Source organism: Leucopleurus acutus (assembly GCF_964270905.1).
Source record: "Leucopleurus acutus genome assembly, chromosome: 2".
Lineage (NCBI taxonomy): Eukaryota > Metazoa > Chordata > Mammalia > Artiodactyla > Delphinidae > Leucopleurus > Leucopleurus acutus.
In genome coordinates, this window is record NC_139143.1 from 98,836,099 (window position 1) to 98,856,771 (window position 20,673).

General features: G+C 38.1%; 1 protein-coding gene across 3 annotated transcripts in view; it reads left to right on the forward strand.

The window, feature by feature from the left end:
* The window catches only part of VAV3 (vav guanine nucleotide exchange factor 3), a gene marked incomplete at its 5' end in the record, with an annotated part of 392,829 nt that overhangs the window by 285,679 nt on the left and 86,477 nt on the right, over positions 1-20,673 (forward strand). For all 3 annotated transcript variants that reach the window (XM_082833520.1, XM_082833521.1, XM_082833522.1), the window contains one exon: positions 20,204-20,340. In XM_082833520.1, coding sequence (XP_082689646.1) covers positions 20,204-20,340 — 137 coding nt within the window. The remainder of the gene's footprint in view (positions 1-20,203; positions 20,341-20,673) is intronic.

The following is a 20,673-nucleotide window of genomic DNA, read 5'->3' on the forward strand; positions in this document are numbered from 1 at the left end:
AATAAAATCCATTCAACTCTCAGTGCTTTTAATAAAGTAGGAGAGGGCTTCCCTGGTGGCGCAGTGGTTGAGAGTCCACCTGCCGATGCAGGGGACACGGGTTCGTGCCCCGGTCCGGGAAGATCCCACATGCCGCGAAGCGGCTGGGCCCGTGAGCCATGGCCGCTGGGCCTGCGCGTCCGGAGCCTGTGCTCCGCAACGGGAGAGGCCACAACAGTGAGAGGCCCGCATACCAAAAAAAATAAAACAAAAAATATTTTAAAAAATAAAGGAGGAGAGATAACTGGTGGCCCTCCATCCACAGCATTGATCTGAGGAGCAGCAGCATTTGGGCTCTGGAAATGCTCTGTGTATGTCTGAGATAACTTATACCCCACTGACCTTATCATCACTACATCAGGCAGATGCTTTTTTTCCCCCTATAGAAATTCTTTAAGGAAAAATCCAAATTGAGCCAAGTAAAAATTGAGAAGGTATTCTTCTGTACATGTTTTTTGAGCTTCTCCAATGTTTCAGCCTTAATTGTAACCTTTTTTTAAAACACTGTCATATTTTTAAATATAATTTTAATTGCAGAAAGGGGCCTGGATGCCTCTGTATTGATGATGGTATGGGCATATAAATTTGTTGACAGTGTCATTTTGCAAAGTGGATTCAATGTTGAAAAAAAAACAACTTTTTTTTTTTTTAATGACACAGTCACTTTAAACACAGTGCTCTGGTGTTAAAATTTCAGGTCTATACCATGTAAGCAGTTAGTCACATTATGAGTTATAATTTCATTTGCTCTCAGAGCTATTTAATTATTTGCTTACAGACACATAATGACTGGAAAATCTAAGCAATTATTTTTCATTTAGGAGAGAAAAATACTTCTCCCAACCAATCTAGGGTGCCAGTTTTATTTTTCTTGGCAGATCCAGTTGGAGAAACAGGGTAATGCTGAGTCCCAGAGTATGTTAGGTATAGACTAGAACTCCAGGTTCATGATCTTTGTTGTAAGTCCTCAGAGTCTTAAGTCATGACTCAGTTGAAATAGAGAATTTGGCAACAACACATATGGAACATACAAAATGGTCCTATGTTGCTGTTTTATTTGTACAAGGAGAATTTGTCAAGAAATACATTTTAAAATTTTATTAAAATTATTCTTACAAATTTTTTCTTTAATGATGAATATTCACACAGCCTTTTATTTATTCAATGGATGTGTGTTGAGAGACTGTTGGCTACCAACCACCATACTGAGTAAGGTTAGACAGTTGAGTAATTCATGGTCCCTGACCTTGTGAAGTTTATATCCCACTGGGGAGGAACGAAATACTAATATGCAGTTTATGCTCACCGCAGTCATTTCTGTCACAGTGATGCAAAAGGTTGTGGAAACACCGTGGAACAGAGGGGAGCATCTGTCTGCCTGGGAGGGCTCAGAAGGCGTCCCAGAGTCGGTGGGACCGCAGTGATCACAGAACTATTAGCAGGGCCCTGCAATGTGACAGTGCCTGGACCACTTGGCAGAAGAAGGTCGTGTGCACTTCGGGTGCATCACGGGGAATGGCAAGGGTGGTGCGGCCTGGGTGCATTTCACGTAGGCGCCTAGTGAACGGAGCTCCAACCTGCATTCCTCAGGGCCTTGCAGGTCCTGGCATGGGAAAGTGTCTTCCCAAAGCATCTCAGGAGAGCTGTTTCTATGTACGAACGTGCCCTCTGCCCGCCAAAGCCCGCCCTGAGAGGGTGCTCACCGTGAGTCACATATGGCTGCAGTATTGACTAGAGGCGGCCCTGGAGGCTGGCGATTGGAATGGTGGAGTGGGAAAGAGCTGGGCCGGGTCTGGGTTTATGGTCAGTACAAAGAGTTTTGGCCTTTACTTCGCAGGCAACCAAGGTGTCCTGGGAGGATTTTGGTAACAACAACAAGTTTTAAAAATTTTATAAAAGAAGCAGATGTTAACTGTAGAAAATTTAGATAAGCAACAAGTTCTCAAAATTTTCTTATCCTAATATACGTACTATTGACATTGTGGTAAGTGTCTTCGCTAACTTTTTCCTGTGCTTCTCTGTACTGGTTTTTGTTTCTGTTTTTGGTTTTTTTGGTCAAAGAAATGAGGTCTACTATGACACTGCTGTTTTGCAACCTGCTTTTTTTTCCCCCACAACCTCTTTGAACATGATTCGATATCATTAGGCAGTCTTCTGTAACATTATTTTAAAATTTAAGCTTGCTATTCAATTATAAGGATGTACCCTAAATTTAATTTAACCAATTCTCTATTGCTATTCATTTAGATAGTTTCCAGTTCTTTCATATCATAAACTGCACTGGAATGAATGTTTGAAAGATAATCCTAATTATGTTTTAGAAATGAACTTTAAATTGTTATTTAAGATTCCATAAATTTTTATAACTTTAATAAGAGCACTTTTTAAAATCCCATTTCTTATAGAAAAACATTTCATCTGCATCACATTACATAAACTACAGTCATGCTGACAAGCTCTCATAGTAACGGGGCTTTTTCCCTATCGTAGGTTCCTGACCTGAACCCTGATGAGATTATGCCCTCTTGCCTTTTCCACAGCATTTGCAATTTTTCCACCATAAAACTCAAAATGTTTTATAATAATTGTATAATTTTCTTTTTCTTTGTTAGATTCCAAGTTTTATAGGGGAAGTCACGCCCGTCTTATTTATTACTCCCATTCTAAGCATAAAGAGAGCATTTGGAAGTTTTTTTTTAATTAATAAATACAAGGATAAACGGATGCCTTAGGAAAAGATAAACAAACAGAAACGGAAAGCCAAAGTATCAACAAATAAATTACCTCCTAAGGTCTCCATCACTTTGCAGCCATAGTGAATGATGTGTTTCATAAAGGGGTAAATGGATGTAAGTGAGAGTCGCCATGTGTTAGAGAGGGAAGCCGTAAAGCCACTGGTCACTGTGGTGGCCTGATGTGTATTTCTGTCTTTCTGTGAAGAGATAGACGGATGTCTAGAAAAACTGGCACATGCATTAGTTTCTTTTCTAGTTATCTTGTTTCAAAGCCAAGGGAACTAAACCTCAACATGCCTTCCCACTCACTGGAGATAGTTAACATGAAAATAACAATTATACAACAGCCCAGCAAAAAGAAATCTTCAAGTTTAGCACCTTAAAAGTGGGGTTCACTGTCAGTGCTGTTATTCAAAGAATAATAGCTACATGAAAGAGGTCTTCAAGGAAAGGAATCCCCCCTCTCTAAGCACTGCAGAGTTTTCAACATGCTATAGCCTGAAATTAAAGAGAGAATAAACTCTGGAAGATAAAACATGGAGTGGGGAAAGAAGTGAGTAAATTAAAGATGAATCAGGTTATCTGTGGCAATACTTTTCAGATGCCAAACAATTTTAATTTCAGTTGTAGGAGAGCTTTCCCTTGTACATGATGGCATTTTGGAAGCTTTCCTTTGTATAGAGGTAGGGGAAAGAAAAGTATAAATGTTTGCCCTTTTAAATTTGTTCTGTTTGTCAGTTAAGCTTGTGAAGATGGGCCATAGGAAAGGTCTGGTTTAGCCCTCACCACTTTTTTTAGAGGCTTCATTACCTACTCAGTAGATTTTACAGAAAACTAGTTGTATATTTAAACTCATGTATGAAAAGAAACCTTCAGCGGAAAAGAAATGTTCAGCAGAAAACAAAGAACAGGTAATCAGGTATCCCTAAGACCTAACATAGTAGGTGATATATAGTAGCTGCTTAGTAAGTATTTCCTAAAAAAATTAAAGGCTAATTTGGGATACATTTCTATGGATGCCAAGAATATTATGTAAAAATAGAAAATATTTTTTGTATTTGGTACTTATAGGTAGTTATATTTACATAAAAATATAAGTGTTTCCTTATAAAAGAGCAATTGCATTATCAGTACTCCAGAGTACTTAAAGAAGAAACTTCCGCAACATTTTCCTTATGGATATTGTAAAGTGCTGTAGTCTATAGGATGCTTAGAACTGTAAGTGGTTCTTCATTTTGACAGGAGCAACTGTTAGCCATTTATTGATTTATACAAGTGAATTTCTTCGATGAACTTATCTAATTCCCAGTCGTATTTTCTATGTACAGCTTTTAAATAACAAACCTTTTACTCTGTAGCTGTATGTTTATAATGCTATGTTCTATATTTATATGTTAGTAACTTTATTGAGGTCACTTATTTGAACAGGAGTGTTTTTCCACTAAAAAGACATATTGAAGTATTGTGCCCAGTAGGAGAATTGAGGGAAAATGACATTTAATGAAATGCTTGTGTCCTCCTATAAATTCTATGCCAAAATAAAAACTAGGACCCCAATTATAGATTTTCTAGTTACAGCAATCAGTTGGCAATTTCTCTTGTGTGATTGTACTAATAAAGTGATTCAGTATTTAAGTTGCTGGACATACATTTTCAGTAGTTCTTGTGAAACATCTGCAGATATCACTGAATAGCAAGTATGCAAATGCCGTCTTAATTTTTAGCTCTGTTTTCATGTTTACAGTTAATAAATAGACCTTTCATCATAAGATGTATTCTGTGAATCCCAGAAAACGCTTGGTTGCAATCTTTACATTGAATTGTGTGTTTTGCCCTGCCTCTTGTAGCTGTGTAGAACTGCAGTTGACCTCTGGAGCCATGTCATGGTGAGATCAAAAGTAATATGTTCAAGGTTATATGAACCACTGTGGTGTCAAAGACAATATATGCTCAGCGGCCAGTCTGAGGACAAAATTTAGAGAGAGATTAAGTCCTGTGTGTGACAATTCTTTCTTAGCCGCCCTCTCCTATGACACTCGTTACTACCTGAGACAGCCAGAAAGGGAAAATAGAGAGAGCATAGGCTATGAAATTTGAAATTCTGCTTAAAAAAAATAATTCTTATTTTTACGCTGTGGCTTTCTTTATAGATGTGAATTTGCTCATAAATGTCACCTTTCTACCATATTGACCTGACCTTTGTTAGACTGTTTTGTTTCATAAACTGAAGTCTTACATTAATTATTCAAGAAGTAGAGATGATTGTCTTCCTTGAAATATGTGTGATAGGTTATGCTGAAGCTGGAGGTTAGGCTTGTATGTCAGAGTAACATTTACTCAGCTTCCACTCTGTGGGGACCCTTGTTGAGAGTGTTACTGAAAGATTGTCACAGGTAGTCAGAGTGTATACAGGGGAGAAAAGGCGCTGCAGCGGGAGCCAGGAGCTTGGATAATTTCTGTATAATAGGACCTCCCATTTTTTAACACTTTAGTACTTTCTGCTGTCAGTCATAGCATCGTATTCAACAAGTTCAGATATATTCAAATGGTAAAGATTTAAATAAAGTTCAAAGTAGCGACAGCACTATTGCAGTGCATAGCAAGTTGTGTTTGCTAGTTTACATTCACTGAAACTACAGTTTTTTTCTGTGTTTCTTATAGCATTCATGATAAATGCAAGATAAACTACTTTTAAGGTCATTTAAAACTCTTCAAAGCAGTATTTTAGGGTTTCCGTGGTGGCACAGTGATTGCGAGTCCGCCTGCCAATGCAGGGGACGTAGGTTCAAGCTCTGGTCCGGGAAGATCCCACATGACGCAGAGCAACTAAGCCCGTGCGCCACAACTACTGAGCCCGTGCTCTAGAGCCCGCCAGCCACAGCTACTGAGCCTGCGTGCCACAACGACTGAAGGCTGCACACCTAGAGCCTGTGCTCCGCAACAAGAGAAGCCACTGCAATGAGAAGCCCGCGCACCGCAACGAAGGGTAGCCCCTGCTCATCGCAACTAGAGAAAGCCCGCGCACAGCAACAGAGACCCAACACAGCCAAAAATAAGTTAATTAATTTTTTTAAAAAGGTAATATTTTATTAGATCAAAAACCTTTAAATAAAATTTAAAAATACATTTGTGCAACGTTTCAAACATACCAAAAATAATATGATAGATGTAGGTAATACTTACTACTAAGAGTAAATAGATATTAACATTTTGCTATTTGTTAGATCCTGTTCAAAATGTTCCTGTTCCCTTAAATCTTCAACAATGCTTTGTGCTATTGATTTGTAAGATTTTACCAATACAAATAGTCTAGATTGCTATTTCATTGTTTTAAATTTTGCCCCCCCTCCGAAATAAATACCTGAACCTGACAATGAGCATCTTTTCACATGTGTAAGATTCATTCCGTTTCTCCTATCTGTGAATTACCTATTCATAGTCTTTTCACATTTTTTGGTTGGGCTGTTTATATTTTTTCTTCTGATTTTTAGGAGTTCTTTATATATTGGGGGTACTAATCCTTTGGTTATCTTAATTGTATGCATCTGCTGTTTTAGTGGTCTCTTTTTCAGTTTTAAATTTTAATGGAAACAAATTTAGTGATCTTTCATTATGTTCTTTCCATGTCTTGCATAAGCAATTCTTCTCTACCTAATATCATAAAGATGGTTTAATATCTTGTCTTCTAAAAGCTTTACAGTTTTTTGACTAATTTCCAATTCCAGATAAGTTATTACGTTTAAAATATTGCTTATTATGAGAAATATCAAATATACAGAATAGCAAAGTGGATAATGTAGTGAGCCCTAGCTTCAACCAATTACAACACTTGGGCAATCTGATTTTTTTTTTTTAATTTATTTATTTTTTTTGGCTGTGTTGGGTCTTCGTTTCTGTGCGAGGGCTTTCTCCAGTTGTGGCGAGCGGAGGCCACTCTCCGTCACGGTGAGGGCGTGCGCGGGCCTCTCACTGTCACGGCCTCTCCCTTTGTGGAGCACAGGCTCCAGACGCGCAGGCTCAGTAGTTGTGGCTCACGGGCTTAGCCGCTCCGCGGCATGTGGGATCCTCCCAGACCAGGGCTCGAACCCGTGTCCCCTGCATCGGCAGACGGACTCTCGACCACTGCGCCACCAGGGAAGCCCCAGCTTTACAGTTTTGCTTTTCACACTTCATCTTTATGTCATCTGGATACATAGATGATGTGTTTCTAGGCTCTTTACTCTGTTCCATTGGTATGTTTCTCTATCCTTACACTAATACCACAAAATTTTAATTACTATACTTTTTAGTAATTACATTGAAATTAAAAGTATTTTGCCTGAAGATTGCTTGATATTATTATCACATATAAATGTTTCTTGTTTTTGTAACATTTTGAGGCATAGGAATATTGGATCTAAGTTACTTAGGTAAAGTAGGTTAATGAAAATAACTTACTACAGAAGAATGATTACATAGAACTAGTTAGGGCTCAAACATCTTTTGACTCATACCACATGGCAGGCAGTGTGCTAAACGCTAATTATTTCACATAATCATTAGTGCTATCAATATACCCATTTTCCAGACATGGTAATGAAGTGTTTATGGCATTCAGCCTTAGACCTATTTCATACAAAACCCGTGTTTCTGACCATTACACTTACTGCCCTCTCCTATGGGATCCTCTCCGTGAATTTATCTCACACAAAAAGAGTATATTGCCTTCAACCTGCATGACTTCACATTGTAGATGACTCATCAAAACCTGAGCCTCATTTCACCTGACACTGACATTTTCCTGTTGAGTCACCTCTGCCCCTCTCCATGTCAGCCTCACCTGGGGCCTTGTCATCACCCAGAGTCGTTCCATTTCTAAAACCTTAAATTCAAATATCTCATTTTCTCACCTCAGTCCTTGGCCCCTCTGCTGCCTTTCTGTTCATCAGCCCCTCCTGTGTTTGCTGCCTTGCCTGATCAGCTTAGTTTCTGTAGTCCAACGTTTGAACCCTTTTGTGCTGTTTTCTGAATCAGCCTGTCTTTGCTCATGCAGCTGAATTGCAGAGTCCTGCTGAAGGAAGTCATACAAGCACAAAGATTTGTGCCTCTTTAAGTGGGATGCAATGTATACACTCTCCTATGTCTGGCTGATGCCCATCGATACTTCAGTTTCCGCTTAGAGTCTACTTCCCCCGAAAGTCTTCTAAGCTCCCTGATTTAGGTGCTTCTGCTGAGCATTTCCATAGCAACACGTTGGTCACAATCACAGCAGTGTTACTCTGTGTAGGAGTGTATGTGTTTCTCCCTACCCCTACAAGATGTCAAGCTCCTTAAGGAAAGGGACTTTATCTCTTACTCATTATTGCATCTCTAATGCCTCTCACATTTACGACTGAATTAGACAACCAAGAGTCAGAGAATCTACCAAACTTGTCAATGAATATGTTTTAAATACCTGTAGATTCCAAAGTATTATATATGTGGGAAAATACTTGTAACTTTTCAAAGCTTTTTTTTTTTTTTTTTTGCGGTACGCAGGCCTCTCACTGCCGTGGCCTCTCCCGTTGCAGAGCACAGGCTCCAGACATGCAGGCTCAGCGGCCATGGCTCACAGGCCCAGCCGCTTTGCGGCATGTGGGATCCTCCCGGACCAGGGCACGAACCCGTGTCCCCTGCATCAGCAGGCGGACTCCCAACCACTGCGCCACCAGGGAAGCCCCCAAAGCATTTTTAAACTTAACTTCTCAGTTTTGTGCGAAATCATTTTATTTGGTCTTGGTGAAATTTGACAAAAACAGAGATATATTCTATAAGGATCTTTCAGTTTAGGAGGCAGAAAAAGGGGAAACAATTTGGAAGACAATGGAAAGCTTGGTATACCTGTTATACTGGAGAAGTAGCTTATGAGTTTATCTGTTTGATGAAATAGTCCCTAGAGAAATCTTAGAATTTGAGAAAGAATGTACTGCCTCAGTTACTCAGGTGGACACTCTGGATTTTTTTTTAACTTTGTGTTTACCATGCCCTCTTTGATGTTTAATTAAACTTGATAACTAAAATGCAGAAATTACTGCCACGATTTCTGTTTCTTAGTGGTTAAATCAAAGTGTTTTAAGAACAAATATCATAAATTATTAAATCTGTTAAGATAACAGGAAAAAGAATTATTAATTTGGTTTTGCCATGTATGTTTGTTTTAAAATTAAATTTAATCACTCATTACCAAGTTTTTACTTCATACCAAGCACTGTGCTTGAAGTTAATAAAACAAAGATAAATGATTTAAGCAGTCTCTGCTCTAAAGACAAAAATAATTATTTTGTGATTTTGTAATAGACAAAAAAATTTTTTTCTCTATAGAGGGAAAAAATTTTTACAGGAATAAAATAAATAGGGACTCTTCTGTCACCAATTATATTCCCTAGCTTCAAAGGGCAAAATAGGATATCCTTACTGTGGAAACCTGAAAAAAAAATTCTGTAAGTAGGTTTTTCAAAAGAGTTATGGCTCCAAGGTAGATGGGAAGAAGGGCCTCAAAAAATGTTTATTGAATTTATTGAACAGAGTTACTAATTAATGCTGCTCCACAGAGCCAATGCCCAAGTACAGATTTACATGGAGTGTTCTTTTCTACACAGAATTTTGCCAGCGTTTGTCATATTTGAGCTCAAGCAGGCCTTTTTGCTGCGACTTCATTAATATTAGGTACTCAATACATGTGCATTGAAAGAATCTTGGGTTAAGCCATAGGAAACTGCCTTTTTTTGTACTTCAGAAACAGTCAACAGCAGCCAATTCCTATGGCTCAACCCAGTGTATATCACACTTCTGTGATGGGATGAACACTGGGATATTGGCAAGGAAAGAGAAGTTTTGTTCATTGTTCTGCAGGAGTTTGTCTTAATTGAGAAGCAAGAAACACCTAAGTGAAATGATCAGACTCTGTCCAAGAACTCAGGAGAAGGTCATCTTTAGGAACAGACATTTTTTTCATGATGTATAAGTTACTGAGAAGTCAGTGCTTTGGCTTTAGAGTTATGTGCCATATTAGTATATGTTATAATCAGGTGTTTTTATAAACTGTATGTGAACTTTGTATTCAATGTCTCTTCAATACAATGTCTTTGTATTCAGTGGTCTTTGAGAAGTGAGGCAGAATGAAACACTCTATCTCAGTATGTCTTTTCTTTGCACAGTCCTGCTTTTAGCTGTGTAACTGCCTTCTAGATGATTCATAACTTTTTGGCACAATTTCTTATTATGTTTAACATCTATATTTTTCTTTGCAGTCCACAGTTTACATTTTAATAATTATTACTTTTATATTTTTATTATACCCTTAGGATATAGGTTTCATTTAATTTTTGCCATTTTTTAGATGATTAGAAGCAATGGTGTCTAACCATTTAAATAGCCTATTATGCTAAATTTGAACAAGTTGAAACCATAACATAATTTTGGTATTTAAGGTTGATGAAAGAAGCTCTTTATGTAGGAAAAAAAGATAGTAAGCTAAAAATTTGGGGACAGAATATGGCTAACCTTAAGGAAAGTAAGAACAGAGGGAAAAAAAAAAAGACTAGGAAGAGAAGTAATAGTTTCGAATTGATAGGAGAGGGAGAAAAAAAGTTAAGATTTTTAAGGGCCGAAAAAAAATTCCAGTACTATTTCTAAAGTCAATATTCTATGTATATTTGAAATATTTTCAATTGAAAAACTATAGAGGACAAAAGCTTATAGGCTAATACCTTAACTTTTTAGTATTCCTAGTCAGTTTATAGGAAGGAGACGGAATATATACTCTGAGTATGATAACCTCTGGGCTATAGAGATTTTGAAATGCAATCTCTGAACTTCCTATATAGTTTGAAGGGTCTTCTGTTGCATATAAAAACTCATTCCCATTGGAACATTTTGAATCTGATTCTTTTCCCTTTCTTGGGGAAAGGTAGTGATTTATTCATTAAATACCTAAATCTGAAACAATCATATATGACCTTTCCATAATCTTCCCTTGTTTTTTCTAGTCACCCTCACTGGGTGACAGATTGTTGTTGGAAAGAACACCAGTTTTTGCTTTTAGCTGGCTATAAGCAACTGGACTTGAGTTGTTTTATATGTAAATAAAAATGTTTGACTAAATTATCCTAAGAAGCGTCTTTGATCAAATCACATTCCATGCTAGTGTGCAGTGTTTCCATTGCTAGAACAGCGTTATTTCAAAAGAATACACAACTCAATATACAACAATACTCAATACACAACAGTGTGGTTTCTGTTATCTTTCCCTCTCCTTTTTATAGTGTTAAGAAGGAATGTTCCCGAGAAGGGGACAATGTTTTCATTTCCCGAGAAGGGGACAATGTTTTCATTTTACGTACATTCTTATGTAGACATGGTGGTTGTTGATCGGTAGCCCCAGGCAAAGGGAATGTGAACAAAGACAGTTTTACCACATTGAAATGAAGATAGTATCTAGTCTGCTCCTATGAAACATTGCTGGCTTTGAGTAATAGTTATACATTCACTTGATTTCAAACAGGTAAATTTATACTCAGTCAGTTCACATCTGAATTCATAAGATTGTAACTAAATGGTTCTATCTGAACTGAATTACTTTTTATTTCAGGAGAAGATTAAAGAGGATTTAAAAAAAATCAAGGTAAACAACGGGGGAGAAACTAAACCTCAGAGCTCCCTGTCAGATAATGTGATGACTGTGGATTCTCAGAGTTTGAAAATGGGCTCATAACAGTTTATAAAGACTTAGCAGATTGGAAGTTCTTCCAAGTCAATAATTTCAGTGTTGTGCCATTTTAGAAAGAGGAGATGGCTCTTCTAATTTTCCTTTTTCCTATTTCTGAAGTTTATTATAGAAGAATGTTCATAAGAAGGGTAAAGAGACTGTTCAGTTTTTGTGCATTTTTATGTAGATATGTTGATTGTTGGTCTCTGACCTAAGGGTTCCCTGACCTCTTAAAAAGATAATCAGCACATCAAAATGATTGTCCAGAGTCATTTGCTTTCTCTGAAACTTGCAGTCAGGAATACCAACTGCCCATGCTCTTCATTTTAACTTACAAATCAGTAAACCCCGTCTGTGCACATCTGAATGTTTTAGGCATGCAACTGAATATGCTCTCTGCTACTCAAGCAAGGGATCGCAGGAAGTAGGGAGGTCAAGAGAAAAGAGAATAATAGAGAAGAGCCGGGGAGTAGAAGGAAGAAGCTAGGGCAGACTGTTCGAGAAAGTATATGCCACTTTTTATGTTAGAACTTGTGTTATTTTTATGCTGATTAGCAATTGATTGTATAGGAGTAAAGAAGTATTTTTCCTTAAATTCGGCAAGTCACCTAATTTAAAGATATTCAGGATGACTATAAATTATTAAGAGAGTCATTATTAAGGGCTTTTATGAAATATATTAGCAATTTTGTACCTTAAAAATAATTTTATTTCCTGCAAAATTTCAGTTACAGGTAGCATACTGATAGTTATAGATAAAAGCACAAATAAATACAGTTCAAAAGCAAGTCAAAACTAAAGATGAAGTTGCAGTTTGTTTAATAAAAACCAAATTTGATTATGAAAATAATAAATGTTTATCATACAAACAGGCAGTACAAATATATAGAAAATGAAAAGAGAGGAGGCAGGTAACAAGTAAATGAGTAAGTATAGAATTACAAGTCAGGGTTCATAATGTAGACTGTCTTGGCTGGACCCACTTGCTCAGCGTGTTTAAGCAAGTATAAAAAGCTCAGTAGGATGGAACACAGTGAGCAAGTGTGAGATTGGAACAAGATGAGATTGGAGAGTGATCAGGGGCCTAAAAGTATATGGTTTTATGGGCTGTGGCCAGAAGGTCAGATTTAATTCTGAGTGCAGTGGGAAGGGTTTTACATAAGAGAATGCTATTTTATAATATATATATTTTTAATATATTTATATATTTTTAATATATTTACATTTATTTAAATATATATATTTACATGAAAGCAAGTTATTTAGAGAGATATACATTCCATAGGCAGAATGCAGACCATCTCAGGCGAGAGAGGTCATAATTTACATTCTAAAAAGTCATTCAGGTGGCATTGTGCAGGACGGTCAAGTATTATAAGAGTGGATGAGGAAAGGCCAATTTGAAACATAAGTTTTGAATATGGGAGGAAGTAAAAATGGGAAGAAATGATTGACTAGAGAGCTGATTCGGGTGTAATTCAATGTGTGTGTGTGTGTGTGTGTGTGTGTGTGTGTGTGTGTGTGTGTGTGTGTGTGTGTATTTGGAAGGGTGGCTATTGGGAGAGGATAGCTACCTTTCTTCCTTCTTTCTTCCAAAAGAATTCATCAAGACAAAGAACACAATCTTTGTCACCAAGGTGGTCACAGTCTAATATATAAATTCTACAAAGACTGTACATAGGAAGATGCTTATGGTCTAGTATTTACATTTGATACTAGCTAGATAAGTAATTTTGGTGTGGTAAGTGGTATTGAAGCAGGAAGCATGAACGTCTAAGGGAGCATATGTTTCAGGCACTTAAACTCATACTTAAGAGAATGTTAGAAGGTTTTTTAGCAGAAGTCGTATTTGAGTTTTAAAAAAATGAGAGGAGTGAGTTAGATTTCCCCCCTCCTTGGGTGCGTTGTAACCTGGGTGTACAGACAACAGCAAGTATATGCCAGGAAGAAGGGGCAGCATGTTAATGAGAACTTGACCTGTTTAATAAATATCAAATAATTCAACAGGATGCATGTATGAAAGAACTGATGAAATGGGCCAGACTCTCAAGACTGCGTATATTTAAAATTTATCAGTTGCTTTCATGCGATGTCACTGGCCGTGTTTCTGTCCCTCAAGTACTTCAAGGTCATTGCAGTCTGAGTCTTCATGTTTATTGTCTCGCTTGCCTGTTTAATTACCACCTTCCACCTCCCAACCCCCAGCTGTGCCCCAAATGATCACTGCTTTCTCCTCAGGTCTTAAACTTCACCTGATCACTTTCTAAAGAAACGTGTCCTCACCACTCAAACATACACCCTCGTCACTCTCTAATCCAGTACCTTTCTCTAAACTCTTCTATATATAACTTCAATCTGGTATTATTGTATTTGTTTTTATGTTTGTCTTCTCCACTAAAATGTGAGTTTTATTAACTCATTCTTATTTACAGCTGCAATCCCAGTGGCTAGGCCAGTACCTGCACGTGATGAATAATCTGTAAATATTTGGTGAATAAATGAATTAACTCATAGAACAAAGAATGGAAACTAGGTTATTGCAGAGTTCCCTTAATCATTTTTACTTTTACTTTATCTTATTCCTTAGATAGCCTTTAAGACTGGATTATTAAAGGTTTATTTTGGTTGCAAGAAAGAAACGTGCTGCGTGGTTTGGGAGATGCGGGTTTCTGCTCAGAGGGTAAGAAAACAGCCCAGGAAATCTTCTCAATAGTCACTCCATATCTCAGTACTTTCCATGAAGGGGAAAGGTACAGCAGGCTATATAAGAATCTCTCAGGACCAACAGTTCTAGAAACTAGTAATCCCAGTCATCTCTTCTTCTCTACGGTCAGAAACCATTGTTCCCTGTTGACCTGTATCTGCCTGCTGCTTTCATGTTGTGAGAGCAAATTGGACTGTCTTGTTTCTCATTCTCATTCTGAGGGCCCTCATTCCGAGGGCCGCCCTTTGGGCAGTCTCCCTTCAATGCTCCTTTTCAGCCACTCGTGTCTCACATGGTCAGCATATTCATTGCAACCTTGGGATTAATCACCATCCCTGATCCACTCGGGTGTGGTCAGAATAGCAGAATGATGTGGTTTAAGTGATACTAATTTACTGTAGAAAGAACTTCATGTGGCCACTTGTTCACAGATCCACAGAGCTGCATGGGGACGTGTCAGTCACTGAGAGTTCCATAGCTTGTCAAGAATAATTTGTTTTTTTGAAGTTGAGGCGCTCAAGCCTCTGTCTTTAGAATACACCAGTGAGAGTTATTATTCTCCTCCTAGAATTTAGTAAATCTTGGGAGCTCTCAATCTTTCCCCACTGGAAGGAGAGTTCTTCCTCCTCTTTTCCTGCTCCTCAGGATAACACTGCATACCCAGCAGGGATTCAGATGATCCCCAAACACGTATCAGTTGATATCAGGAGACGCCTCTCTGCCACAACCTTGTACCCTGCAGGTTGCAGAGAATGACTGGCCTGTACCCGGGAGGACTGAACCAGGAGGCAATGTCCCCATGAGAATGTGATTCCCATACCTGTCTAGGATTTGGAAACCACACCTAGGAGACTTACAGAAAAGATAAAATACATTATTTCAGGGTCCTACTGAAGACTTACAAAAACAATCCCCTGAAATTTTTCTTAATAGGCATATTTGGAAAAAGGTCCCCCTGGACAAGAGCCCATGCCCAATTGTATTACTGTCTTTAGTTCACCTGTCTACTCAGTGCACTACAGGCTCTTTGAGGGCAGGAAGCCTGGCCTTGCTCTGTTCTCAGACCACCATGCCCAGGACTTAGGGAGTGCTTCAGACATTTAAGGAATGAATGAATATGTTATGCTTATGATCAGTTTCCCAGGATAAACTAACCACATCCTCTGACATCTTGCAAAACTAATTCTTTTTTAATGCGGCTGTGTTTAGATTTTAAATTAGGCCTCAGAGGTGAAAGGCCAGTACCATTACTGACAGCTCATTTATCTAGTACACAGCACTCTGCTCTAAGTTATTGCCCCAGGGAAACCCATTGCATTAGGGCAGTGATATCAGCCTCGTGAATAGATACTAATCTCTATTGTGACGGTCACTCTTCTCAGAAGCCACAGTGGCTGATACAGGTACAGTAGGCTAAGTTCATTGAGGGTTTATGTGAAAATTATCAGTGAAATAGTTTATATCTAGCAACTTTCCAATAGAACTCTACCTAGAATTAACTCCTTTTTAAAAAGTACATTTTAAATCATTTCTTGGCATATATCACTCTTAGTGGTATTGAATTCAGATGTGAAAGGAATTCTTGCTTCAGATCCCCTTTTTAAAAACACTTCTGTATTGTTTTAGAAAACCCTAGTGTTCCACATAATTACATTGGCTTAGGTTTTATTTAACGGGAACCCCGTGACTATTACTGGAGTATAACCGTCATTTTAATATTGTTGATCCTTCTGTTTGTTAATTCTTCGTGCATAAGGATGACTTGGGGACCTTGTCTGACGCCAAGACTAAGCATAATTGCTAGTGTGAACAAAAGTTAAAGGGCACAATTGTCCACAAGTTATGCATTAAGGATATAGTTGGCTGTACATCAAAGCATTTGTTGAAGGGAATAAAACAAGCTGAAATGACTAAACATTTGGCAGGAGATCTAATTTTGTCTCAGCCATTTTAACTATATTCCCTTAGATAAGGATTCTTGATTATATAAAGTTTTGGGAACTTCCACAGTTGCTTACCTGTACATGTTGGCATTACATATGATTATTTTGCATTTAATATCTGAAGGTAGTTGCAGTATAACTTTTCAGATTTTGAAGAGCAGTCTTGTAATTATACCAATATATCCATTATAAATTCAGTTCTGGAGCAGAAAGAAACTAAACAACCAACTATTGGGTCCATGTTTAACCAAGAAGAAAAAAGCAGCTTTCTGGGATGAGTTATGAGTTTATAATATAATGGAATTTACATATTTTAATCAGTTTTTAGAATAACTTTTAGCTATTTATTGCTGATTGCTCAGTATCAATGAGGGAAACTACAGTTCTGCTTTTGTAGCTTTATACTGTTTTGCATCTCAGAATCCCTTGAAGTATGGATAACCAAAGGAAAATAAGATTATTTTTTTTTAAATGAGGAACTAGGAATTTTAAGCCTGAACAAATTTTGAAAGGCTAATCTATAAAAAGGAGAATTGCCTTCTTCAGCATAATTCCAGATGGAAGGAGGCAGGTCAACGGAGAGAAGTTAGAGTTTTGAATAAGTTTCAGATAGAGCTTGTTAATAAACTATATGCAACAATGACTGAGTTGTCATAGGAACGTGTAGTGAATGTTCTGTCCTGGACATTTTTAAACAGAGGTTAAAACCTGTCAGATATTTTATAAGGGGAGAAGAAAACCTACATTAAATCAACACTAAATGGCTATTTGAAATATGAACATCTGTAAATCTAATTTCTTCTCCCTTCTTGATCTCATTTATGAGGTGTGAATGCCTGCTGTGGCAGTAGATTGTGTCAACAATTATACTGATGGCTGAGTGCTGACATGAAGTTTAACCCACTCCCTCTTTTCTTATTTTAATTGCATTTTTATCTCTCAGTTAATGTGATTATATTCCTATTCTTAGCAATGTCACCGTGTCTTTTTTTTTTTAATAAAAGGAAGTAATATAAAGGGGCCTTTTAGAAAGCAACCATTCATCCCACCAGTACTGTAGAACTTCTACTATATGCAGGTGTCAGAAGCAAGGGGCAGAGTGTCAGAATTCATCCTGTCCCTGTGCCCTTGTTTCATTCCTTTTATCTTTCGATCTCCGTAGATAGCCCTGTAGCCCTGACAGGTCATCCTGAAATGAGACGTGCTGACCAATCAGAAATAAATAGCCAAAGATGATCCTAACAAATGACTAAGAGATATAAATTCCATTATATTATAGGTCCATAACTCATCCCACAAAAAAGCATATGGGTCAAATAAACATTGTAGTTTGCAAATCACGTATGGCTGAATTCAGGCCAGTAGCAATGTCCTTTTGACTATAACCTGGGCTCAGCCATAATTCTTGGCGAGGTCACACAATTTTTGTTTTAGGAATGAGATCAGCAACACACACTATGCTAGTGTGCTACTCAATCAACTTTCCAAAAGAAGCTCATAACCAAGAAGAAAGTAATAGCAGAAAAGATAGAGTCAATGAAAAAAATCAGGAATAAATAAGACTATGAAAACCAAGTCCATCATTCTGAAGGTTGCTTAGTCCAAAGTAAATCGTAAGACTAGTACTTGGGTCTCATTCCTTGACCAAAGTATATTAATATATGTACTACTTTCAGTTTTAAATATCATGACTTTAGTAGGTCATGTGTTATGGGCATTCTAGTCCAGTAAAAAAGATGAATGAGCCAGGATTGTTCTATACCTGACACTTCATAGCCTTTGTGTGTAGCCTGGGCATTCTGTATTTTAATCCCTAATCTATATTTGGCTGGTGAAATGTCATCAAACTTAATTTTTCTTCTTAAATACTCTATGCATTTTCAATCATTTCTTCTTGAAAATAACTTGGACATATCAGCAATAAGAGAACTACTGTTTCCACCTTTTGTCACGTGGCACTGCTTCTTTTTGTCCCTGTGGGCCTTGTCTACAGAGACAATTGCAGCGAAGGCCATGCCCCTTCCCACTACTCACCTCATCCCAGTATTTAAGGTCACGTCAGCTCTTTCAGGTTTAAAAACTCTTCTTTCTTGCCTTCAGCCTTTATCTAAAAATTGACGTAAAAACAAAATTATCAAGGGATCCTTCTGAACAAAATGCTTTCCTTGCTCTAGCAGTGCTCAGGAAAACTGAGGCTAACTGCAATTCTGGCTCCTCAACATGGGATAACTATCATGCAAACCATGCTCCTTTGAAAAAATTCTGCTTCAGACGGCATCCTCTTCCATATATTGAACTTCTAAATCCATTTTGGTGTGCATGGGATATTTAGGTTCCATTTTATATTAACAACAGTATCTTAATAAAAACTGTAAAATAAGCTCTTTCTATGCTCCAGGAATTTACAGTGTGTTAAGATTGAATCTGATAAACACTTGTCTGAGAAGAGTTCTCTTCGAGTGTTGTTTTGGAAAAGACGATAAAGTCTGCTGTTTGGGTAAGGGTGCCACCACCTTATACCATCTGGTGGGGAAATACTCCATGAGAGATATGGGATCAAAGTCATCCCTCTGCGGTTCTGTGGCATAAAAACTGAAGAAAGGGGAGATGTGGCAGCTCATAACATGTCTTGACCGTTAACAGCCATTAAACTGGGGTGAAGGGCACATGGCTTTTCAGCCCTTCTGCCTTCAGGTTGACTGGGTTGATGAGAAAGTGTTGGCTAAAACTTTTCAGTTCTGTTTAGTTTCTAGCCACCTTGTTTTCTCCCCTCCTGGCATGGTTATTGGAAACAGATTTTGAGGACTTTATTAAACTGTTTGCTGGAGCATTCCATTTAGATATCGAGGTCCTTTCGAGGTAACTTGGCCACCTAGAACTGAATGACTGTCATTCATCCTCCTCTATTTAGTGCAACATTTCTAGCCAATTATAGCTTCACTGTGTTCAGTCACTAGAATAAAAAGTCTTGAAGTGTAATAAGCGATGACTTAAGTGCCTCAGTGTGTAACAGATACCATGTTTATGAGCGATCTGTCTCGTAGGCAGGAGCAGTTTTTCACCTCCAGATGAAAAGGTGACTGAGGTGATCCATTTGTGAGCAGCGCCGACGCAGCCAGGCCTGGGTGCAGTTGGAGCTGCCGCTCACGAAAATGAAATACTGAACTGAGGCATTCATTGCCCATTCCAAGAAATACAACAAAAAGGCCTGCATCTGTATTTCAAGTCTTGTTGATGCTGTTGGCTTAGACATGTTCCCATTATTGGGTCTCTTTTGCAAGCCTAAATTTGAGCCTGAAGAATTTCTCCATATAAATGCCTTAAGTATTGCAGTGGCACATCCATCACCTTTTTGCTTTTGAATTACAAAGATAACCTTAAGATATGAGCCTTATACTGGGCAATGCGATACATACACAGAAAGGGTGAGCCTCCTTAGTGATGAAATCAGCCAATGCCCAAGCGGAAAATAATAGGCAGAAAGGATAGAGAGGATGAAAAAAATGATTCTTTTCCATTAAACTGTATGTGACGTGTATTTTATGAAGCAGGCATCAGCTGAAAGAAATATTTTTTCAACTAAAAAGAGATTGATGGTGAGGGAGAGGAAAAGAATGTAAGGAATCAGGGGATAAATGTGTATCTTATTCCATAACCATCTCCGATAATGAGAAAGTTGAAAAGCATTCCATTTGTGATTACCTCAAATGTTTCCTTGGACTTGGTGCTCTTAAAACTCTTTAATGTTGGGCTTCCCTGGTGGCGCAGTGGTTGAGAGTCCGCCTGCCGATGCAGGGGACGCAGGTTCGTGCCCCGGTCTGGGAAGATCCCACATGCCGCTGAGCAGCTGGGCCCGTGAGCCATGGCCGCTGAGCCTGCGCGTCCGGAGCCTGTGCTCTGCAATGGGAGAGGCCACAACAGTGAGAGGCCTGTGTACCGCAAAAAAAAAAAAAAAACCTCTTTAATGTTGATAATAGCTTTGGTTTTTTTAAAAGTGCATTTGGACTTCACACTTTATAATTTTCTCAATTCTAAGTGTTGTGTTGCTTATTTGCAGGTTTACCAAAGATGCAGGCCATTAGGACCTATACTGGAATGCCAGCCCCTGCTCTTCATGAAGGACCCCCGTTACACATCCAGGCAGGAGATACAGTTGAACTTCTGAGAGGAGATGCACACAGTCTGTTTTGGCAGGTACTATCCACATTACAGTTTTTTAGATTTAACGGATGATTTATTACCACTTGGAGAATAAAGCTATCTTTAGAAAATGATTGTATGCTTTCAAGCTTCAGAAATTTTACATGATGTGAGGAAAAATATTTTTTATTAACCACCCTCAAATTTACTCACGCTAAAGTGGCAATGAGTGTTAGAACACTAAAGAAATAGTATCTGTGCTATGAATCAGAATTACCATTTATATTAAGAATTCATACTTTGACAGAGCATTTTTTCCAAAAGTAGGACCTTGGGTATCATCTGATTCACATGACTTTCACATATTAGCACTTCACTTCAGAGGAA